Here is a 21,664-nt window from a genome sequence, read left to right as displayed (position 1 = left end):
AGTCCCTCCGCTGGCATGTCCTTTCCTGACTCATGAGGTTCGCAGTTCTTCACTCTTCCAAACACTGATGTTGTCGCCTTCAAAAGATCTCCCAAAGAGTGGGATGTGTGCTGTTGCTCTCTAATTCCCTGAGCCTTATACTTTCCCTTGCCATGGAGCTTACTAAGCAACGTTAGTCACTAGAGGAAACGAAAGTCTCCTGTAAACTTTCACCCCACCTCCATCCCCTCTGGTTCAGCCAGGAGGGAAGTGATAGTGAATGAGTCAAGTCTACAGGCCTGTCTTAGGTTAGGTCACGGTGCTGGGGAACACTCTGCTAAAGGAACTGGAAGAAGTTCTCCTTTCCTTGGGCATATGAGACATGGACATAGGGGAAAGCCCCCAAAAGCCATACCAGCTTTTTTCAGGTCAGGCCTTATGGCCACCGTTAACATTCATGAATCAAGTTCATGTAGGTCCACAAACCCAGCCTCCCTGACCAGGGACCGTGTAGGTGCAGGTGAAATAAAAACTCAGGTAATAACAGAGACCTTCCGCATTTCCCGGCTGAGACTTCTGATGGAGGGAAGTAATTAGCTGATACTAGATCGACACAATTCCCACAGAAAAAGGACTGTGTTGGGTATCTCTGTGTGTGTTTGTTGCAGAGTAGGCACGGTGTCTCCTTCAACTGGGGACCCCCAGAACCTTGGCCTGCTCCTGGCACATGGTGAGTACTCAATGCTTACCTGAGGTCCAGGTGGTTCTGCCTTTCACCACTAATTCTAATTCACATTCTGGAAGAAAAGTCAGATGGGCTCGGAACTATCCAGGTACAGAGCTGGGAAGTCCTACCATCCATATTCCCTTTTAACCCACCCAAGGAGAGTGACTTGGGCATTTTATTCAGCTAGCACTGAGGGCATGACACCTTCTGGGCCACATTCAGGGAGCCTGGCCCCCAATCTGGAGTGACTTCTCAGTGAGCACAGATTAAAAGCAGCATACCTTGTTCGGAACACACTGGCACTGGTCGCTGAGTTCCTGCTTTGCTGGCAGATATGCAGAGAGTTTACTGGCATGAGCAGTTACCAATGAGGACGCAGTACTTCCAAAGCCATGCTGTTCCGGGCACTAAAATCCAAAAAGAAACTTTAAGAAATGGGACCAATTCCAAACATTCCAAACCAGGGATGGCAAAGGCTGCCTGAAGAATTGCTGCCTTGTTAACCAAAACTTCACACCAGTGTGGGAAAGTGTACCATCTTTTGCTCGCTCGCTGACCCCTGTGTGTTCTAGAACACTGATGGCACACAAGAACAAGAACGGTCTTGATGAGGAAGTGACTGTGACAAGTAAAATAATATTCTGTGACAGTTACATTGTTTCAATAAAATGACTTAAACAAACGATATGTGTACGTGGATTTTGGGGAAGAAATGTTAAATTAAAGCATGCCATTTGAATCTTTAAAATATAACTTACTGGGACCAGCAGTTGGTATAATGGCTATGTCACTGAACTCCCATGTAGTCAACCACAGTTCGAGTCCTGGACTCGGTAGCTTAAACTCACACTGGGCATATGTGTGTGTGTGCCCAAGATCCTGAGAGGAGAATGAAGAAGAAGGGATTGCGGTGTGGCCATCCCCCCCTGGGGGGGGGGATGATTTCTCACTTTCTGTCTCTGTCTCTCTCTGTCTGGTGAGCACATATACCCTATAGCAAAAACTTCTCCTAAATAAATAAATAAATAAATAAAATATAATTTACTTCAACAAAATTACCACAAAGCTATGTAAAGTAGAAAAACAAACACACTTTACATGCTAAGGCAGTATCTATTAAATCAAAGTATATCTTAGTCTAGTTCACTGTCCATTAAAGATATTTAAGAAGTTACCACTGCAACAGATAAGTGCTAGATTTTGTACTTATCCAATGGGTTCAGAACACACTAAACAACATGAAGTGAAATTTGCTTACAAAGCAATGGATTATTTTTCTCCCCCAAATTAATCCAGATGGATTCTGAACAAAATAAATGCATCTTTTCTTCTCAACATCATGTACCAGGCTCCTCATCAGGGTTTATAACTCTGAATTTGCTCTTTCATGAAGTAAAAGTATTAGAGGATACAACTCTTGTATTCCTTTGTATACTACAAATAATATGTTAATGAAAAAATATTTTAGATATACTCAACTAAAAAATTGTCAATGATTATCTTCCGTGGTTGATATCATCTGTGATATTTCTTTTTTTTTAATTTAGCTATATTTTCCAAGTTTTCTACAGTAAACATTTATAACTTTTGTAATAAAATGATTTATTTCTAACCTGGGAAGTATGCTAATGTTTATGATAACAACAACAGAAACTGCAATGAACTAACACCCAGACATACCACTACTTGTTTGCTGCCTTCACTATAGGTTCTTTCCTATCTACTCTAGATTTAGTGACTATTTAGTTATCCTAATAAATTTTCAAGTCCCAAATTCTAAAACCTACATTCAAAACCGTATTATCACCACAAGAGTTCATTAACCACATATGATTTGACACAGCCAGCTTTTGCCTCATGAGTTTCCAATTAGATAACCAAGATCCACTTAAAATTCACAATTTTGCCCTGGATATCTGAGTCACTATGTTAAACGGAGGATCTAAACAACCTCAAAAGTATGTCTCAGGCTTCATTATAAAACTGTCCACACTCCCTAAAAAGTGCCTAAAGGCAACATGAAATATACAAGTTAGGACTCCTCCACCCATAAAAACTCTGGTTTTATTTTAACACATATTCAGTTAATTAGCCCTTAAAAATTTAACCACATTTCTCATTTCTTCTAAGCAAACATTGCTGATTTCTTCCTTCTTTCATATTTGTCCTTCATTCTGTTTATGTCTGTAGTCATAAAACTTGTATGCTTCAGAAACTGAAAATCTAATAGAAGTAAGAAAGTATCTTGTAAGATGACTTTGAATAAATTTCCCTTTGAAATACTCTATAAAATATTAAAACAAAGAACATGTGTGATTTGAAATTCCAAGACAAAACTAGATAGTTGAGTACATTAAAATTTTCTGAGTTCAAAACATTTTACAAAAAAAAAAAAATTGCAGCTGGCATCAGAAAAACAACAGATGCATTTAAACTGCTTTTATGTAATTATTTTTCTTCCAACTATACATCCCCATTTTTACAATGTAGCTTGTCTCTATTTTCTGTTAACCATGAAATGGATGGTGATGGATTCCCCAAACAATTATCAGCAGGATTTTTTTATGTACAACCTTTTATTATTTTTTCATATCTGGGGATGAATTTCTATCTTACTTTTTATTCTTTGAAACTAACTCCTAAATCATCTTTTAAAAAATGGTATAAATTTTCATAATGTGAGTTCATATCATTGCTTTTGATTTCCAAATCACTCCATCCAATCCATCACCTAAACTTATCTTCCTCATAATAAGGGTTGAAAATATCTATTACGTAGTATACAGAACAGTGATTATTGGTCAATAGTACAATTTTTAGATAAAATAAAATATCATGTTACTTTTTAATCAGAGATTATTATTATTTTAAGTATTACTACATCAAATAAAATTAATTTTGAAAGTTTTTAGAGAATTAACATCTTCAAGTTTTAAACATGTAGCTCTTGGAAATCTAGGTATTACAAGTCTGGGGACTGACGTTCTAAATTATCTTTTTAGATATTTATAGAAAGATATTTGGCTGGCTTTCATTTTATCTGGAATGAGAGCTATAAACATGGTTGGAAATATGTTTTACAAAGCAAATAAGGTTTACAAAGCCAAGTTACCCAAGCAAAACATAAAATAGTCGAAAGACTTAGCAATGTTTTGAATCACTTAGTTACATTCTTACTCTACTACCGGAAGAACTACAGAAGTTAAAAATATTTTTGAATTATAATTATTGATACAAGTTTTTAATAATTTCTCTCTCTCTCTCTTTTTTGTAGAGGTTTTCGCTACAGGGTGCATGCGCTCGCCAGAAACACAGAGAGAGACAGAGAGACAGAAAGTGAAAAATCACCCCCCAGGTGGGATGGCCATGCCGCAATCCCTTCTCCTCCGTTCTCTTCTTGGGATCTTGAGCACGCACGCACACGGGCCCAGCGTGAGTTTAAGACACCAGGTCCAAGACGTGAACCGCGGTCGACTACATGGGAGTCCAGTGACATAGCCATTATGCTAACTGCTGATCCCAAGTATTTTATAATTTTTATGACAAGTTTATAACTTCTGGGAAATCTAAGAGCTAAAGAAAAAAATTACCTTTTACATTTTGTACATTTTATGTCTTCTGTGAGAAAGTGAGCAAAAGAAAGATAGGCATCCCCAACAGGGTCTTTGTATCATTATCCATCCCCTAGTCTTAGCTCCTTGGGTCAGGAGCATACACACACCTAATGAGCAGAGGAGACCTCTGGATGCCAACCCAGGACCTGTTCATGTGGGTCAGCATCTCAGAGCATTGCTTTACCACTGCACCACCAAAAAACAGCCTCCATAAGTTCTTTCTGTACATTTTCAGAATTAGTCACTTTGCACATCTCTTGCCTCATGTATCTTTAGCACTTGATAAGTCAACAAAACAAGAAAGGATGACTGGCTACCTTCTCCAAACAAAACGGTAGGAATAAAAAGAGTATGAAGGTAAAACTCACCATCGTGAGTCTAAATTGTACTTGAATAACTGGAAAACAAATGTAATTATACTTAATAATACAAGACAGCACACATGACCATTACAAAGGGAGACGGCATGCAGCGAAATCTGGTGTTTTTCTTAGAATGTGACATTGGCATGTGATAGTAATAGTTGTAGGCCTGGCCACAGACCCTTGTTCTGCAATGCTGGAGCATGTGGAGGACCAGGGTTCGTATTCCTGTTTGACCTGAAACATGATGATCACCTGTGGATGTGTCCATGATCCTGGGAGCTTAGAGATGGGGGTGATTTGGGCACAACGGGAACTTTATAAGGGTGCCAATTTTACATCTTTTTCAAAATAAAATAAAAGTTGTACAGTTAGGTTGAGATATTTAGAATGAAAGGCAGAGTAGGATTTGTATTTTGTGGCCAATGAAGAGTCACCTGAGAAAGTTAAGCAGAGGGTGGAGAATGTACCTTGTTCATGAACTACCCTGTTCCTTAGCACAGTGTCTGAAAGATCAATGGTTTTGAATAATACATGTTTGCTGGGAGAAAGCACATGAATACACAAAGCAGTGATTCAGAGACTTATTCTGATAATGCTGCAAAGAAAAAGGACTGGATGGGGAAGGCAGTGGATATGATAATGGAAAACTCTAGGCATAGGGTAACATTGACTTTGGCAGTAACAAAGAAAAGGAAGATGAGAATGAAAAGTGTGTCACAAAGAACTACTGAAGACGGGTGACAGGCTAGAAAAAAATAAATGAATGAGAATAAGGTATGATCATAGATGTAAACATCTGTAACTGAAAACTAATGATCACTTTGTACATGAGCACATAATTTAGGGACAAAGATATAAATTCTCTTTAGTCACGTTGAGTCCAAAGTGAGGACATATCACACCTAAAATTCAGGGTGAAATGCTGGGATTAAAGTCATAAAAAGAAGGCCAGCCCCATGGCATAGTGGTTTAAAGGAGCCAGATTCCACCTGGCTACTGATGCAGTTCAAGTCCCAGCCCGGCAGCTTGAAAAATATACCAGGCGCACGTGTATGCCCAAAATCCTAACAGGGCAGAGTAATGGAGAAGAAGCGATTGCAGTGTGGCACATCCCATTAGGGGGTGCTTTCTCCTTCTACCTCTCTCTGTCTCTTTGTATCTCTCCAGTAAGTACGCACACCCTCTGGCCAATTAAAAAAGAAAAATCATAAAAAGAGACCATGAGAGAGAAGGAAGAAGCCCGTCTTAATCGGAAGCAAATACTCATTTGGTTTCAAGAGAAGATACTTAGTGCTTTTCTGCACTCAGACTTGTACAGATTACACAACTGAAAGATAACCGGCATTCTTCATTCTTCACATGCCAAAAAAATTCACTTACCTTAGTGTCTGATATTTCACAACAGGTTTCTTGAGCTATGATGCTTGTGTTGCAGTAGATTCTAAGTTGGTGGAGTTCGATCTATTAAAACAATTAAAAATAACAGATTGCATTGGTTTTTGTTCAGTCACAGTTAAGCAGGTAAGGACTATAGTAATTTAACCAGAAAGACAAAGAAACTAAACAAAATAAATTACTAGGGGATATTTTTAATGTTTTTATTTCATTGTGGACCACTTAAGCAATAAAGTTAGATATCAGAAAGCAACTATAACCATGGCTAATTTTTTGCAAGTAATAAAGAAGTTTTTAACTATGTAAAGTTATTGTTATGTACTACACTGAAATACGCCCACGAAATGAGGACATATCAAAGTAAACAATTCTGAAAAACCAAGTCAAAGGTATGAGCATATGATGGGACAGCCTTTTTTGCAGCTCCAGACTATTCCTATTTGAGGTATTATTTAATAAAATACATGGGGACTTCAAAACATTCATGAAAAAAGTAAAATTTAAGTATGAGTGTATTTTGGTGCCAAAAAAGTAGAAATCTATGCAAAATCTTTTCATAATACACATTTTCCTTGAACTTTTTGAAGACCCTTCATAGATGTACACTTCCTAATAAGGGGGAAAAAGGAACAGTTTTTAGTTCTTATCTATAGTTCATAAATTCTGCTAAAACCCATCAATTTTATATTATATTGGTACAATCCTGAGCAATACTCATAACTTTTTTTTTAATAAAAACAATTGATTACTGGGTCAGCCAGTGGCTGGTGTTTAAGGCCTCTGGATCCCATATGACCGACCACACTGTTTGAGTCCTGGATCTTGAAAACCACACTAGGCATGCATGTGTGTGCCCAAAATCCCAAGAGGAGAGTGGAGGAGAAGGGGTTGTCCCTGGGTCCAGGTGCAGTTTTCCACTTTCTCTCTCTCTCTCTTTCTCCCTCCAGCTTCATCTCTTTCTGGTGAGTACACACACCCTATAGCAAAAACTAAATAATAATAATAATAATTGATCGCTTTCATTTACTCTGCAGCCTTATTTAATTTTTTTTTTTTTGTATTTGAAAATGAAATTAAAAGTAGCTCAAGGATGGGACTTGTAGATAACATAATAGTTACGTCTCTGGACTCCTACATGGCCAACTTTGATTTGAGTCTTGGACCCTGTGGCTTGAAACACATGTTGGGTATGTGTAAGTGTGTGCCCAAAATCCTGGGAGGAGACTGGAGGAGAAGGGATTGCAGACGGCCACACTACTTTGGGAGTGATTTTTTGCTTATTTCTTGCTTTCTATCTCTTTGTCTTTCTCTGTTTCTCTGGCAAGTACACGCACCCTATAGCAAAATATCTCTCTTAAAAAAATCATTTAAGGAAAGTATAATCATGCCTTTAAATGCAAGATTTAATAATGAACTAAGAAGAAGTAAAAGTGCTAATTATAACTTATCAATATGATAAATATTTAAATAGGCCGTTTGAATTTTGGAATCATTGAAATGTATTAAATAATGTTTATGTTAAGTAGACATCAATTGGAGCTTTGATATTAGTTTGTGGTTGAGAATTTAATAATCTAATTAGTACTTAAATATATGATCATCTGACATATGACCTAGGTCAGGGAAAATCTCTCCCCCTTTCTTCCTCTTTCTTGTCCCCGTCTTTCTCTCTCTCTCTCTCTACCTCTTTCTACCTCTTTTTCTGTCTCCCAATGTAGCAGAGCTAGGTTGTGTATTAATTTGGAATCAATAGGTACTTTCTACAGAAAGGTCTCATTATAATGTTATAGTAATTAATACAATTATAATAGAAAGCACACGTGGTTTGTTGTGTCTCTCAACCCAAACAACAACAACAACAACAACAACATCAAGCTATATTATACACTGAAATGAACAAAATCAATTTGGATCAGAAAGTATTAAGAACTCCCTACATCTTGCAGATTCATGAGCAACGTAAGATTTATGGGCAATACAAAATTCTGAGACTAAATGAAATTTAATGATTTCTAGCTACCTATAACTTTTGCATAGTTATTGATGTTAACTTTTCTTTATAAAATTTAAACACACTGTCTTAAACAGTCTAATGAAATACTGGCAGTAACATACCAATTATGTAGAATAAAGAATGGGAACTCCAATCAATTAATATTCTTAACTAAAGCTTATTTATCATCATCATTGTTATCAAAATAGTCAATAAATATTGAAATCTTACTATGTACCATCCACTGTGTTGGGTCTTTCATATGAATTATTTTATTTAACTAAAAATAGATTATCAATTTTTGAAGGATTAGAACCTTATCAAATACCCAACACTAAAACTACACTCAGCCTAGTTTAATCATGTCTTCTTTATTCATTAGTTATTTTAGAATCTTTCATTGATACAGTGCTTTAGAAGAAGAATATTTAGAGCTAAGTCTATACTGACTTCACATTGAAGATTTGTTCATTAAAACAAATTCCTGCATAACAGTTTTGTCAATGCTCACAAAAGCACAAAGGTAGTATATGTAAAATAAAACCCAAACATTGGAATGATTTTTCAACAACACACATCCTGAATAAATAAAATACTTTTGCTTTACAATAGAACTTAGAATTACAGAAGTGGATCAAGATGATGAAAAATTAGTCTACTTAAAGTTTTAGTAAGATCAAGAATCTCTAAAAAAATGTATTTTGTATAACTAAAATACTGATTATATCCTGAAAAAACTGAGTGACACCTTCAATCTTCAAAGGATCTAAGAACCATACTGAATGATGAAGCCACCGTAATATAATGTTCACACTATGTCCTTTTTAAAAAAATCCATTCATTGTATTCATGATAGAGTACATCTGTGTCAAAAGAGAGACAAGGAGAGAGAGAGAGAGAAAGAATCCTAAACAGGGTTCTGACAGGTCTGACTCACCCTCCCCACACTTCCAGCACCTCAAGACCCTGGGCATGTGTGCATGTGCTCAGCATATTTCCAAACCCATGGGGGTATCCTCAATCTACCCTATGGCTTCCAGCACTGAAGTCCACTTTGCCATTAGACACATCATCAGGCTGGGCCACACCATATCTTTTTTATAAGGTTACAACTGCAGCCTCAATCGCTGGTGTCAATTCTCTTCTTAGGTGAGAAGTAAACAGACAGAAGACACAGAACACTCATCCTTTAGAGGATGAGCTCTAAACCTAGACCCCATGCTTGTATCCTCTCTCATTGTTCCCCCTCTCCCCATGACATTGTCTCAGTTTGTTCTTTACCTCTATACTTGGTACTCTGGAACCAAAGGCCACTTTGTTGTCACCAGTCTTACAAGATTCCAGTTCCAAACTTCAGTACTGGAAGCAGGTACTACCACTGCCCCCTCAACTACTGTTGTCAGAATTCCCTGAAGATGGCCCCTCCAGTCTACAGCTCCATCATCTGCTGCAGGACACCACACCTCTGATGTTCTGGAAGCTGGTCCTCTCTCCTGTTGCCTTTGGAGAGACCTCTCTGAACGGTTCTGCTAGTACTACTGTGTTGCCATAATCAGTAATATTAACAGCCACCATTTACTGACATAGATTTCAATCCTTCTTTTAGCCTTTGAGAGATTTCGAGAGCAAGGGCAGCAGTTTTGCTTTATTTTCTTTTGTTCCATCTTCTCATGGCAGGGTTGAATGCTGAGTCTGACCCTGAATAGATCAATGAATTTACGGAGAACTGATCGTGTCTTAGGCACTATAGCACACATTCTACCCATTACAGCCAGATGACTGCACCGACTCCATAACTGAGGATATTGAGGCTCAGTAAATTCACAGCTAACAAGGTAGGCTAACAGACCACAGCAGTTAAATGGGTGAGCTAGGATTTAAAAGCCCATTTGTCTGGCCCCCAACCAGTTCACTCTCCATGATGCCACGATGTCTTGTCCCCTAGGCTGGTGGCTTCTGCTCTGGCTTGTGTTTCTGGTCATCACTGAATCTGAGTTATGACAAACTCACTCACTGTCTCTAAAAGAAAATACCTACAAAATTAAATTCTACTGAAAAAAAAATCTGTGTCCTTCCTCAGGGGCCTTGAGAAATAGTAAGCTGGTCAAATATATGCATCTGGACAAAGTTGTACTTTCAAAATAAAACTGAACTCTTAAATGCTTTGTCTTAACAACCTCAGCATTTTGTATTGATGATCTTCATTCACATTATTTTTATGGGCTTTCCTATTATGCCATCCATAAGAAAATACTCAGTCATCATATTAAGCTATATCTTACTTTTGTAAGAGTATAAACCTTGTTCTCTAGGGAATCAATAATAAATTTATATATCATCTTGGCTTCAAATGTAATTTTTAATGGATTTTTTTATCTAAAAGAGTTTTTACTTGCCAGTTTTTGTCATCCAAATGACCTACTGACACATGTATTGACTGTATTTCTATTTACTAGGACCCTAAAAACCATTATGAAAAACAGTCTGCAATAGAAAGCGATTGCAATTGTGATGATAAATAAATAGCCTATTGTTCTGAGGCGAAAACACTAGCTAATCTGGAACCATTTAATTTGAAGTTTATCTTTTCTAGTCCTTTCTGTAGACCAAATTGACCTTTTATATCATGTCTTTTTTTTTTTTTTACTAAAATTTACCTTTAATAACCTTATTTTTAAAGGCATGATCTAGTTCTTTTAAATTCATAGGCTGGAGAAAACGGGTGAAAGTAGAAGATAATATATGTGGAAGTATTGGAAATACATTTCTCTTTCACATATCTGATGACGAATTAATTTAAACAATGATGAGAAAAGAATCTAGGCCATAGAGATTTTTGCTAAAGACTGTGTGCACTCACTGGGGACACAGAGAGAGGCAGAGAGGGAAAAAGTGAAAAATCATTCCTCAAGATGGATGGCCATGCCGCAATCCCTTCTCCTCCATTCTCCTCTCGAGATTTTGGGCATACACGTGGGCACACCCAGCGTGCGTTTCAAGCCACTGGGTCTAAGACTCAAACTGCAGTTGATCATGTGTGGGTCCAGCGCCTTAATTACTATGCCACCTGCTGGTTCTAAAGAAGATGATTTTAATACGGTATTTTTAACTGAGAAATGCTGCTCGTTTTCTTTCACAACCAACATCCCAACTTACGTCCACAGGCTTGCCATCTGAAGCTCGTGCCACAATAACTGTCCTTCCACGAAAATCTATAGTGTCCTTTTCATCAGTCTGTCGGCTGGCAATTAATTTACAATCCATATAGAGTGCATTTTGTATTGATGATCTTCATTCACATTATTTTTATGGGCTTTCCTATTATGCCATCCATAAGAAAATACTCAGTCATCATATTAAGCTATATCTTACTTTTGTAAGAGTATAAACCTTGTTCTCTAGGGAATCAATAATAAATTTATATATCATCTTGGCTTCAAATGTAATTTTTAATGGATTTTTTATCTAAAAGAGTTTTTACTTGCCAGTTTTTGTCATCCAAATGACCTACTGACACATGTATTGACTGTATTTCTATTTACTAGGACCCTAAAAACCATTATGAAAAACAGTCTGCAATAGAAAGCGATTGCGATTGTGAGGATAAATAAATAGCCTATTGTTCTGAGGCGAAAACACTAGCTAATCTGGAACCATTTAATTTGAAGTTTATCTTTTCTAGTCCTCTCTGTAGACCAAATTGACCTTTTATATCATGTCTTTTTTTTTTTTTTACTAAAATTTACCTTTAATAACCTTATTTTTAAAGGCATGATCTAGTTCTTTTAAATTCATAGGCTGGAGAAAACGGGTGAAAGTAGAAGATAATATATGTGGAAGTATTGGAAATACATTTCTCTTTCACATATCTGATGACGAATTAATTTAAACAATGATGAGAAAAGAATCTAGGCCATAGAGATTTTTGCTAAAGACTGTGTGCACTCACTGGGGACACAGAGAGAGGCAGAGAGGGAAAAAGTGAAAAATCATTCCTCAAGATGGATGGCCATGCCGCAATCCCTTCTCCTCCATTCTCCTCTCGAGATTTTGGGCATACACGTGGGCACACCCAGCGTGCGTTTCAAGCCACTGGGTCTAAGACTCAAACTGCAGTTGATCATGTGTGGGTCCAGCGCCTTAATTACTATGCCACCTGCTGGTTCTAAAGAAGATGATTTTAATACGGTATTTTTAACTGAGAAATGCTGCTCGTTTTCTTTCACAACCAACATCCCAACTTACGTCCACAGGCTTGCCATCTGAAGCTCGTGCCACAATAACTGTCCTTCCACGAAAATCTATAGTGTCCTTTTCATCAGTCTGTCGGCTGGCAATTAATTTACAATCCATATAGAGTGAAATGAGCCGAGACTGTATCCCAATGCCAAGTTTATGCCACTGACGATCAAACAAAGGACGGAGTTCTCGATTTTTAAAAACGTAGTTCAACACATCTCCCTCGGCAACTTGGAACATAAATTCCACCACCTTCTTTCCTCCATCTACTACTATAGAAACCTGCGAAAGTGAGAATCATCTTTAATTGTTTTAAAAATCAATGTTCAAGATTGTTAAAGCACACAAATAAAAGCTCAAGATGCATGTTAGTACAACTGGAGTGCTTAAAATGTTTTAGATGACACCTGTGTGCTCCGAGTTTGTGACATAAAAGAACAAACACCTAGCTACAAAAACAGTTTAGACATGGAGAATTCTGGTGAATGTGATATGCTCTTACTTATGAGAACATGTAAGTGTGTGTGTTTGTATGTGTGTATACATATATATACATATATATATATAATTTTACATAGCTTATAGTTTTATTATAAATGTAAAACTTTATCATTGTAAATATGAAATATATAACTTTAACATATGTCTGTATAAGTGATGTAATACATAGTGTAAATTTTTCTCCATACCTACATATCTTATTGTTGTTCTGTATGAGGAATTCAAGATAACTAATTTAAGATGACTTAAATTCTTCAGTCTCTTATCATTTGCATGGTACAGAGATAATACATTTTAGAGAGGACATACACTTTCAGTTCAATTCATCTCCTTATTATAAAATTGTGACTGTATTAACAGAGTAAAAATCAGTGAAAATTAAAAAAACATTTCCATGGACATGCATAGAAGGAAATGCAAGTGTGTGGTGCTCACCAGTAATTCCGAGGTCCATTTCCCTCCCCTCGAGTACCTGTGGCCCCCTCTTTCAACTCACATGCCCCTCTTCCACCAGCTTCCCTAGATCCCTGCTGTCCCCAGCCCCCAGTCTGGCTGAGCAGGCCTTTTGGTGTTCTCAGAGTGTACGCCCCACACTGACCTTATCTCTGGCCTACACGGGTCCCACTGTGTTATAATTCTGATGTGCTGTGTTCTCTGACATGGCATCCCCATTAAACGTTATGTTCCCTGAGAATAAGAATGCTGTTTTTTAAATCCTTATCCCCGTGACCACCTAGCAACAGCATTTATTCCATGTATTGTTTTATTATGTGTCACTTCTTGACTCATTCACCATGAAACAAAGAGCTATTTAAAAATCATACACCATATCATAGATGATAGAGGTGAAGAAGTTGCTAGTTTGGTAGAATTAGTCAATAAAGCAGCAGTGAAGACAGAGTAGCTCAAGTGCCTTTAGACAAAATACGATTTTAGTAATAAAAGATAAACAAAAACTAAGCCCTTTTATCCACCAGACTCTCACATAGATCTCAGCAACTAGGAGAATACTTGCAACTCTCTGTGGGTGAGTCATCTCAAATACAACATATTTGAATATCGGATATACTCCCTAAGTGGTGCACACACAGTGTAAAGACTCACTTGGATTAATCACACAAAGGAGAAGCGATAAGCACAACTCTTGTGGTTCTTACCTGTGGCATATTCTGCTGGTTTAAAACCTGCCATAAAAACCACCGTTCCTTCTTGGTGCTTCTTCGTACACGAAACATGGCTGCCACAGAGAACTCTTCAGGAAGGCCTTTGGGAAATATCTTACTGTGGGAGGAAAACAATGAACTACTGTGGGGTAGCCAAATATGGCAAGGGAAGAAACTTAGGTATGAAGTTCTCTGTAACACAGTATCTCAGCCACATTTTTCTCAGTGAGTTCATAAACCATTATGGTTTATAGTAGCCCACATAATGGAAATAAGAAAGCAGCTGTGCCTACATTACCTGCATAATTTTTATTCTCATTCTCTGCCTTTCTTAATTTTCTAATATGATTTTAAAGCACGGGTATGTAAAGACAAGTATAGGTTACAGTGTTCTGTTGTCGTATTCCGTAATTCGACAAGGTGTTCAGATCAAGGAAAATCTCTGAATTCATTACAGCCTCAGGAACAGTAGAGATTTATCAAGGAAATAAATAATGCGCCTGGAATTCATTGGTAGCGAGAGGTACAGAAAATTTCAAAGAATACTGATAATAAGTAAGCATATACTTTCCAAAGATGTTTTATCATATTAAACTCTAGCAGATAAGTTCAAAATACTGATTTCCTAGTAGTAATAATAGACTGGTACTAAATATACTTTGTAGGACAAGTTGCGACAGAAGCATGCTTTCTGGATAGTGGAGTGTCCAAATATCCGTCAATCTCAATCTTGTTTCAAAAATAATGGTCTCACTGGAGCCATGGAGAAACTTGGATAAAATAATCACAATGAACATATCTTAAATTCAACTCTCATTGAAAACAAGGAGAAAAACATTCTACCAAACTGATCTTTAAATTTATTCACAATTGTGTGTGAAAAGTCTGCAAGGCAGATATCTTGCTTTTCTTTTTTTCTTTTTAAAAGTCATGTAAAATAGGGACCAGCAGTTGGTGTAATGGCTATGTTGCTGGACTCCCATGTAGTCTACTGCAGTTTGAGCAGGACCCAGTGGCTTAAAACTCACTCCAGGTGTGTATGTGTGCGTGCGTGCCCAAGATCCCAAGAGGAGAATGGAGGAGAAGGGATTGTGGCGTGGCCACCCCCCTGGGGGGTGATTTCTTGCTTTCTGTCTCTCTGTCTCTCTGTCTTTCTGGTGCTCAAAAAAAAAAAAAAAAGTCATGTAAAATAGTAGGTAAGAATCCTTTTAAAGATGAGCATAGCCAAAAGTTTATGTATATATATATGTGTGTGTGTGTGTGTATATATATATATACTTATAATAATATTTTATTATATATATATTTATACACACACACACACACACACACATAATAAAACCATACATGTAGGTAGCAACTACTAACTTCAAATATCATAGTCAACCCGACTGAAATTGACAACCAACTAACTAAAATTGACAACCAAACTGTCAAAGAGAATGCTGAAATTTTATTTTAACTCTGGGATAAAGACAAATCTACATGTTGTAGAGAAATCGAGAAAATTTATGAGAAGCTGTGGTAGCTTACAGTTCTTTCTAAGTAGGTTAAACAGAACACACTTCACACACACCATACACATTTATACACACACACACACACACACACACACACACACACACATTTGCAGTATATAATTATCTCCTTATAATTTTCTTTACTTTCTGGGATATGTCCTTGATATATTTTCTAATACCTATATTTGACATCAATTTGTTATATATATATTATATATATATATATTTTATTTCCAAGATTTCCTTTTCTTCTCTTTTCCAAATATACTGAAAACAGTATGTTTTTAAAATCTCATTGACAATATCAATTACATGGATGTTTAATATTTTTCTTTGCATCCTCAGACATCTCTATCTCTTCCAGGTTTGTCTTCCTCGTTTTGGCAGTTTGGCCTCTCTCTTCCATGTTGGGGCTTACTTTAATTTCACGTGATTTTTGGCAGTCTATTCTTATCTAAGGATGAAGCACTGAAACTAACCATAAAGCACATATACTGATGAACAACCTTCACAGAATAGCATGATCAGCTGGTGGATTTCACTGAGAGTTTCTCACATATCAATAAACCACAATGATTTCTCTAGAGATATTCAGTTTACCCAAAGAAGAATTTCTATTTCCCACTGGGGCCAACAATAAGCACCTGCTACAGGCATTCTAGACAGGTTGGATACACGGGAGCCCCACGGTTCACTAGAAAATTTTACTTCAGGCTTCTGTTTTCAGGGCAGTGCCTCATTACTGTCCTTGCTTTCCTGCTTACCCCATACGGAGGCTCTCTGTCTTAATTTGTCTAGATCATAATCCTCCCACTTACTCTTAACCTACGGGCCTCGGTCTCACTACACGTAAACATCCCCCACACACCCTTCCCTTACCAGATTCTGCACAGCCTGGTTCTTTCTAATGAGGGTTCTCTGAGGACTCTGGTGAGGCAAGCTGGCCCACTGTCACCCTGCAGTAGTAGACCCTTCTTCCTGTCTGTTAAATCTGTTGCCAGTCTTGTGACTACTTTGTGTCTCCTAGAAGGATTGCAATCTTTCTGTGTAGTTTCATATTCCTTGGTACAGACATTTTTGCATTTTAGGGAGGGAAATCTCTTTCTAACTCTTTCATCTCTTCCTCTGCAGTGGTCCCTTTTCTTGGTTTTCAAATACACACGTTTTTCCTTAATGTAAAACAAACAAAACTTCCTCCATCTTATTAAAACATTGTTGCCATCACATCCATCTACCACGATTTTTTAAATGAATACTTTGAATATCTATATCTTCACCATCCACTCTCTCCTTAACCCTACTGCATTCTAAAAGCATTCCCAATCAGATAATCCACTGGCCTCTTCTCAGTCCTCCTCAATCTTCTTGCAGGTTTTAACACTGCAGGTCTCCTTTCTTCAGTTATAAACTGAGAGTCACAATCACAATGGTTTTATGTCCCAGTCAGGAAGTGGAATACAAGTTCCCTGAGTTTCTTTGTCTATCCTATTTCCTTTTCATCTGCAGCATCTAAAACAATGCATGTACAAGATAGGTACTTGAGAAATATTAAATGAATCAATAAATGAATGAATAGAGTTTAGAGAAAAGTATTTTTTTAAATAAAAACACATGACCCTATCTAGTGTGTGTGTGTGTGTGTTTCCATCTTGGACAGAATATGCATGTACGAAATGTTCATTTTCCTCTTAGCACTTCAATTAAGAAAAACGAATAGAGTGAGTTAATAACAGCAACTGACGCTCATCCTTGTGTAGAGGACACATGTGTGGACTGTGGGAAACTGAGAGCCCAGCCCATCTACAGGGGGCAGCTGCTGTTTAGTTCCAGCCAACTGTTAGCATATGGGAATGTGGGTATAGTGTTGCCAGATCATCCTATTTTTTAAGAGAAGCCAAAAATCTAGATTTTATCTGAAAAGTTTAGAATTTAAAATTTTGGCTATTAATTTGGTTTTCACAAACACTGTCAAGGTCATGACTGAGCAAGCCAAACAAAAACAATGATTCTTAGTTGGCAACCTTGAATTTACACAAATATTTTCTGAAGACCCACTGTATGCAGAGCACTATGAGACTTACGAGATGAAAATATAAGATCTTTCTTGTTTCTTATAACTGGTTGGGAGAGGAAAAACATCTAAAAGTAATATGAAGAAGTGATATGAAGAGTAGGTAAATATGGAGCATGGCCAAAGGTTGTAAACAGAACCCAGTGTAAGGAATAGGATTGCTTTTCCTGTCCTGTAACAGCAGGAGAGTAGATGTTAGAATATCCTACACAGGTTGAGAAAAGAGTAGCAGCTACATAAAGAGAGATGAGGTGGAGATGCTTGAAAAAATCTCATCTGAAAGTCATGGGCACTAAGTGGATGCAAACTCAATCCTTAAGCTTCCATCTACTTCATACTTTTGGATCTCCTGCTGTGGCTGTTATTCACCATTTCCACCAAAATGCAAATCTTCCAACCACTTCTCTCTACATGTCCTTACTTCATTGCTGTGACCTCTTTAGACATGATGTTCAAGTCTGCAAATTCCAGACATAACATATGCACTAGATCTCAGGCCCTTATTTCAATGCGCCATGAACTCTGCGAACAGGACACAGCCTCTCCGCCTGCAGAGGTCATGGTCTGGTAGAAGAGTCAACGCTGCAGTAACAGAACTCATAGAGATTGTCTGAAAAGCACCTCTACTATATGTGCTCAAAGAGACCCTCTCTATTTTCCCTTCTCTGAGTGGTACCTCTCCCATGTCGCTTGTAACGATGAAAATACCATTTTATTACTCATGCAAACTGGAAACATTGGAGTCATTCTTGATTGCTTCTTGGCTCTGGATACCACATTTAATCAGCTATCAGCTTCTCTAAACTTCAGTTTGATGTCTTGGCCTGTATAATATGCCTGATTGGTTCTCCCATAACTACCACTTTGGTTCTGACTACATTGAACTCTCCTCTGAACAGCCACATTCACATTCCCATGGATTCTCTTGCCTCTGTACTCTGTCCCTTTAGTTCATTCTAAATTACTCAACAGAATATTTCATCAACAGAGTTCTGCAAACACTTCCTCTTTGCTGCAGGGTCTTTTTACTACCAACTCCTTTGTCTGGCATGCAAGGTATTCAGAGTTCCAATCTCAGACTCCATATCCAACTTTATTTCCAGCTACTCCCTAGCAAGTTTTAAGAGTGTAGTAAAAGCGAATACCTGTTTTAATTTCCTTCCATTCTGTTTTTTTTCCTCTTTTTTTCTTTTCCTTAAAAACACTGTTTTCTCCTCCAGAGAAAACTACTCCTCAATCCTACCCGACCCCATCTATAAGTTCAAATCTTACCTATATTCCCAGTACTCAGTGTAAAGCCATATCCTCTATTAAGTTTTTTCCATTACTCTCATCAGAGACAACCTGCCCATCTTTTCATTCTAGTGCGCCCAGGCTCATAGAGTTTATGGTGTACTGAAATAAGAGCCTGAGTTCTAGTGCCTATGTTAAATCTGGAGTTGGCAGACTTTAGCATCATGTCTAAAGAGGTCACAACAATGAAGTAAGAACGCGCAGACAGAAGAGGTTGGACGAGAACGGCCATGGCATGCAGCTTAGATGCATACGCTATAGATGATCTTATGAACATAAGATGATGTTTCCCTTTTTTGTAGAGGGGGTCCAAAAAATTATTACAGTACCAACCATCCCATATGACTTTTATGGAGATATTGCCACTTGTCTCATCAAGACATAGAGTCAATTTTTCCCCCCACCTTGACTCCGATAGCATCAAGACTTTTTTTTAACCAATATTTTATTTTGTCAGAAATAATTATCTAAAATTTCCAAGATCAGGCCTTACTAGACTAGTAGCTTAAGCTATTTAAGACCTGGAAACCAGTCAGGTGACTTTTTTTGTTTGCTATTTTGTTTTTTTTGTTTGTTTGTTTTTATTGAGTTTTAAGAGTTCCTAATATATTCTGGATAGTAATCTTTTATCAAATGCATGATTCACAGGTATTATCTTCCATTTTCTTATTCCCTCCTAAATTTCTTTTCTCTTTTTTTTTTTGAGATATTTTTACTGAAAGGTGAGTATATTCTCTAGAAAGACAGAAAGAGATGGAGAGAAAACAAGAAATCAGCCCCCAGGGGGGAATGGCTATGCCACAATCCATTCTCCTTCATTTTCCTCTTGGGTCTTGGTGCATACATGCACGCATGCCTAGCATGAGTTTCAAGCTGCTAGGTCCAGGATTAACTGCAGTCTGCTATGTGAGAGTCCAACACCCTAACCATCATGCTACCTGCTGACCTCTACTTCTCAATTTCTTGATAACATCCCTTAAAGCACAAAAGTTTTAAAATTTTACAAAGTCCAATTTACCCATTTTTTTTCTTCTGTTGCATGTGTTTTGATGTCTAATCTAAGATATGAAAGTCTTAAATCTACATTTGCTTCTAAAACACAGTCAATATTTTTAGCTCCCACAACTAGATCTTTGATTCACTTTGAATTAATTTTTGTGTATGGTGTGAATTGAGATATAACTTCATTTTTTTTGCATGTGAAAGTACATTTGTCCCAGTGCCATCAGTTGAAATTCAAGACTAGTTTTTCTCCTCAATGAATTGTCTTGACACTTCAGTCAAAAATCATTGTCTCTAAATATAAGTTTATTTCTAGTATCTCAATTACATTCCTTTGATGTTTGACCATATATTTCTGTTTTTATGTAAGCGAGATATCTCATTGATTATTGTAGCTTTGTAGTAAGTTTTGAAATCGTGATATGTGTCATCCAGCTGCATTGTTTTTCAATATTTTTTTTGACTGCTTGAGTCAAAAAAAATTTGACCCTTTGCATTTATATATGAATCAGATCAGCTAGTCAATTTCTGTGAAAAAGACAACTGTAATTTTGGTAGGGATTCTGTTGAATTTATAGATCAACTGGGCAATATTGCCATCTTAACAATATTAGAATTTCCAATTCAAGAACATGAATGTCTTTCTATATATGTAGGTCTTTTAAAATGACTTTTAATGGCATTGTATAGCAGTTTTTAGGATGAAAATCTATATTTAGTTTTACATATTTTAATTGTACATGTTATTTTAAATGGAATTGTTTTTTCATAATTCATTTTAGTATTCAATTTTAGTAGACAGAAAATGAATAGATTTTAGACTGTCTCTATGGCTAGTGGTTAAGGGAACTGGATTCCACATGGCCAACCAGTTCAAATCCAGGTTCTGGTGGGTTGAAAAATACAACAGGTACATGTGAATACATGCCCAAATTCCCCAGAGGATGGTGAAATGAAGAAGAGATTGCAGTATGACCATGCTCTGTTGGAGGATCCTTTTTCCCTCTCCCCCTTCCTTTCTCTCTCTCCCTTTCTCTCTCTCTCTCGTGAGTACATGTACCTCTGGTATGTTAGAAAATACATGTAATATATTTCTTCAATTGATCTATATTCTACAATCTTTTTATACTTGTATATTTTTCTAATGTTTTTATGTAAATTCCTAGGAGTTTCTATAAACAAAAGCATGTTTTCCATGAATACAGATAGACTTCAATTCCAATATGGATTCTTTTATTTCTTTTCTTGCCTAATTGCCCTGGCTATAGCTTCCAGTAAAATCTTGAATAAAAGTGATGAGAATAGACATCTTTGTTTTTTTCTTGATCTTAGAAAGAAAGTAGGCAGCATTTTGCTATTAAATATGTTGTCTTCTGCAGGTTTTTTTTTTCAATGATGTTCTTTATAACTAGCATTATTATTATTATCATCATTAAAAACATGTTGGATTTTGTCAAATGTTTTTTCTGCATCTGTTGAGATGATCACATAATTCTTATCCTTATCATATTCATGAATGACATATAACATCGATTGATTTTTGTGTGTTGAGACAATCTTGTATGCCCGGCATAAATCCTCCTAGTTCATTGTATACAATTTTTTTCCTATGTTGCTGAATTCAGTTTGTGAATACCTTGTTGGGGATTTTTGCATCTATATTCATAAGAAGGAAATATTGATTCATTATTTTCTTGTAATGTCTGCCTGGTTTTGGTCTCAGCACAATATTTACTTTGTAGAATCAGTTGCAAAATATTTTCTCCTTTTCTTTTTTATTGGAAGAGATTATAAAAGACTGA

The 21,664-nt window shown here is 36.9% G+C and overlaps 1 protein-coding gene across 1 annotated transcript in view; it reads right to left on the bottom strand.

Moving 5' to 3' along the window:
• The window catches only part of LOC102487753 (collagen alpha-1(XIX) chain), a 196,433-nt gene that overhangs the window by 137,170 nt on the left and 37,599 nt on the right, over positions 1–21,664 (bottom strand). Inside the window, exons 4-7 of the mRNA XM_006159630.2 lie at positions 13,971–14,094; positions 12,319–12,594; positions 6,066–6,146; positions 988–1,113 (exon numbers count right to left, since the gene is read on the bottom strand). Coding sequence (XP_006159692.1) covers positions 988–1,113; positions 6,066–6,146; positions 12,319–12,594; positions 13,971–14,094 — 607 coding nt within the window. The remainder of the gene's footprint in view (positions 1–987; positions 1,114–6,065; positions 6,147–12,318; positions 12,595–13,970; positions 14,095–21,664) is intronic.

Source organism: Tupaia chinensis, unplaced genomic scaffold, assembly GCF_000334495.1.
Source record: "Tupaia chinensis unplaced genomic scaffold, TupChi_1.0 Scaffold000639_1, whole genome shotgun sequence".
NCBI classification, from domain to species: Eukaryota; Metazoa; Chordata; class Mammalia; order Scandentia; family Tupaiidae; genus Tupaia; species Tupaia belangeri.
The sequence above is the reverse complement of the archived record's forward strand: the minus strand, read 5'-3'. Positions and strand labels throughout refer to the sequence as shown.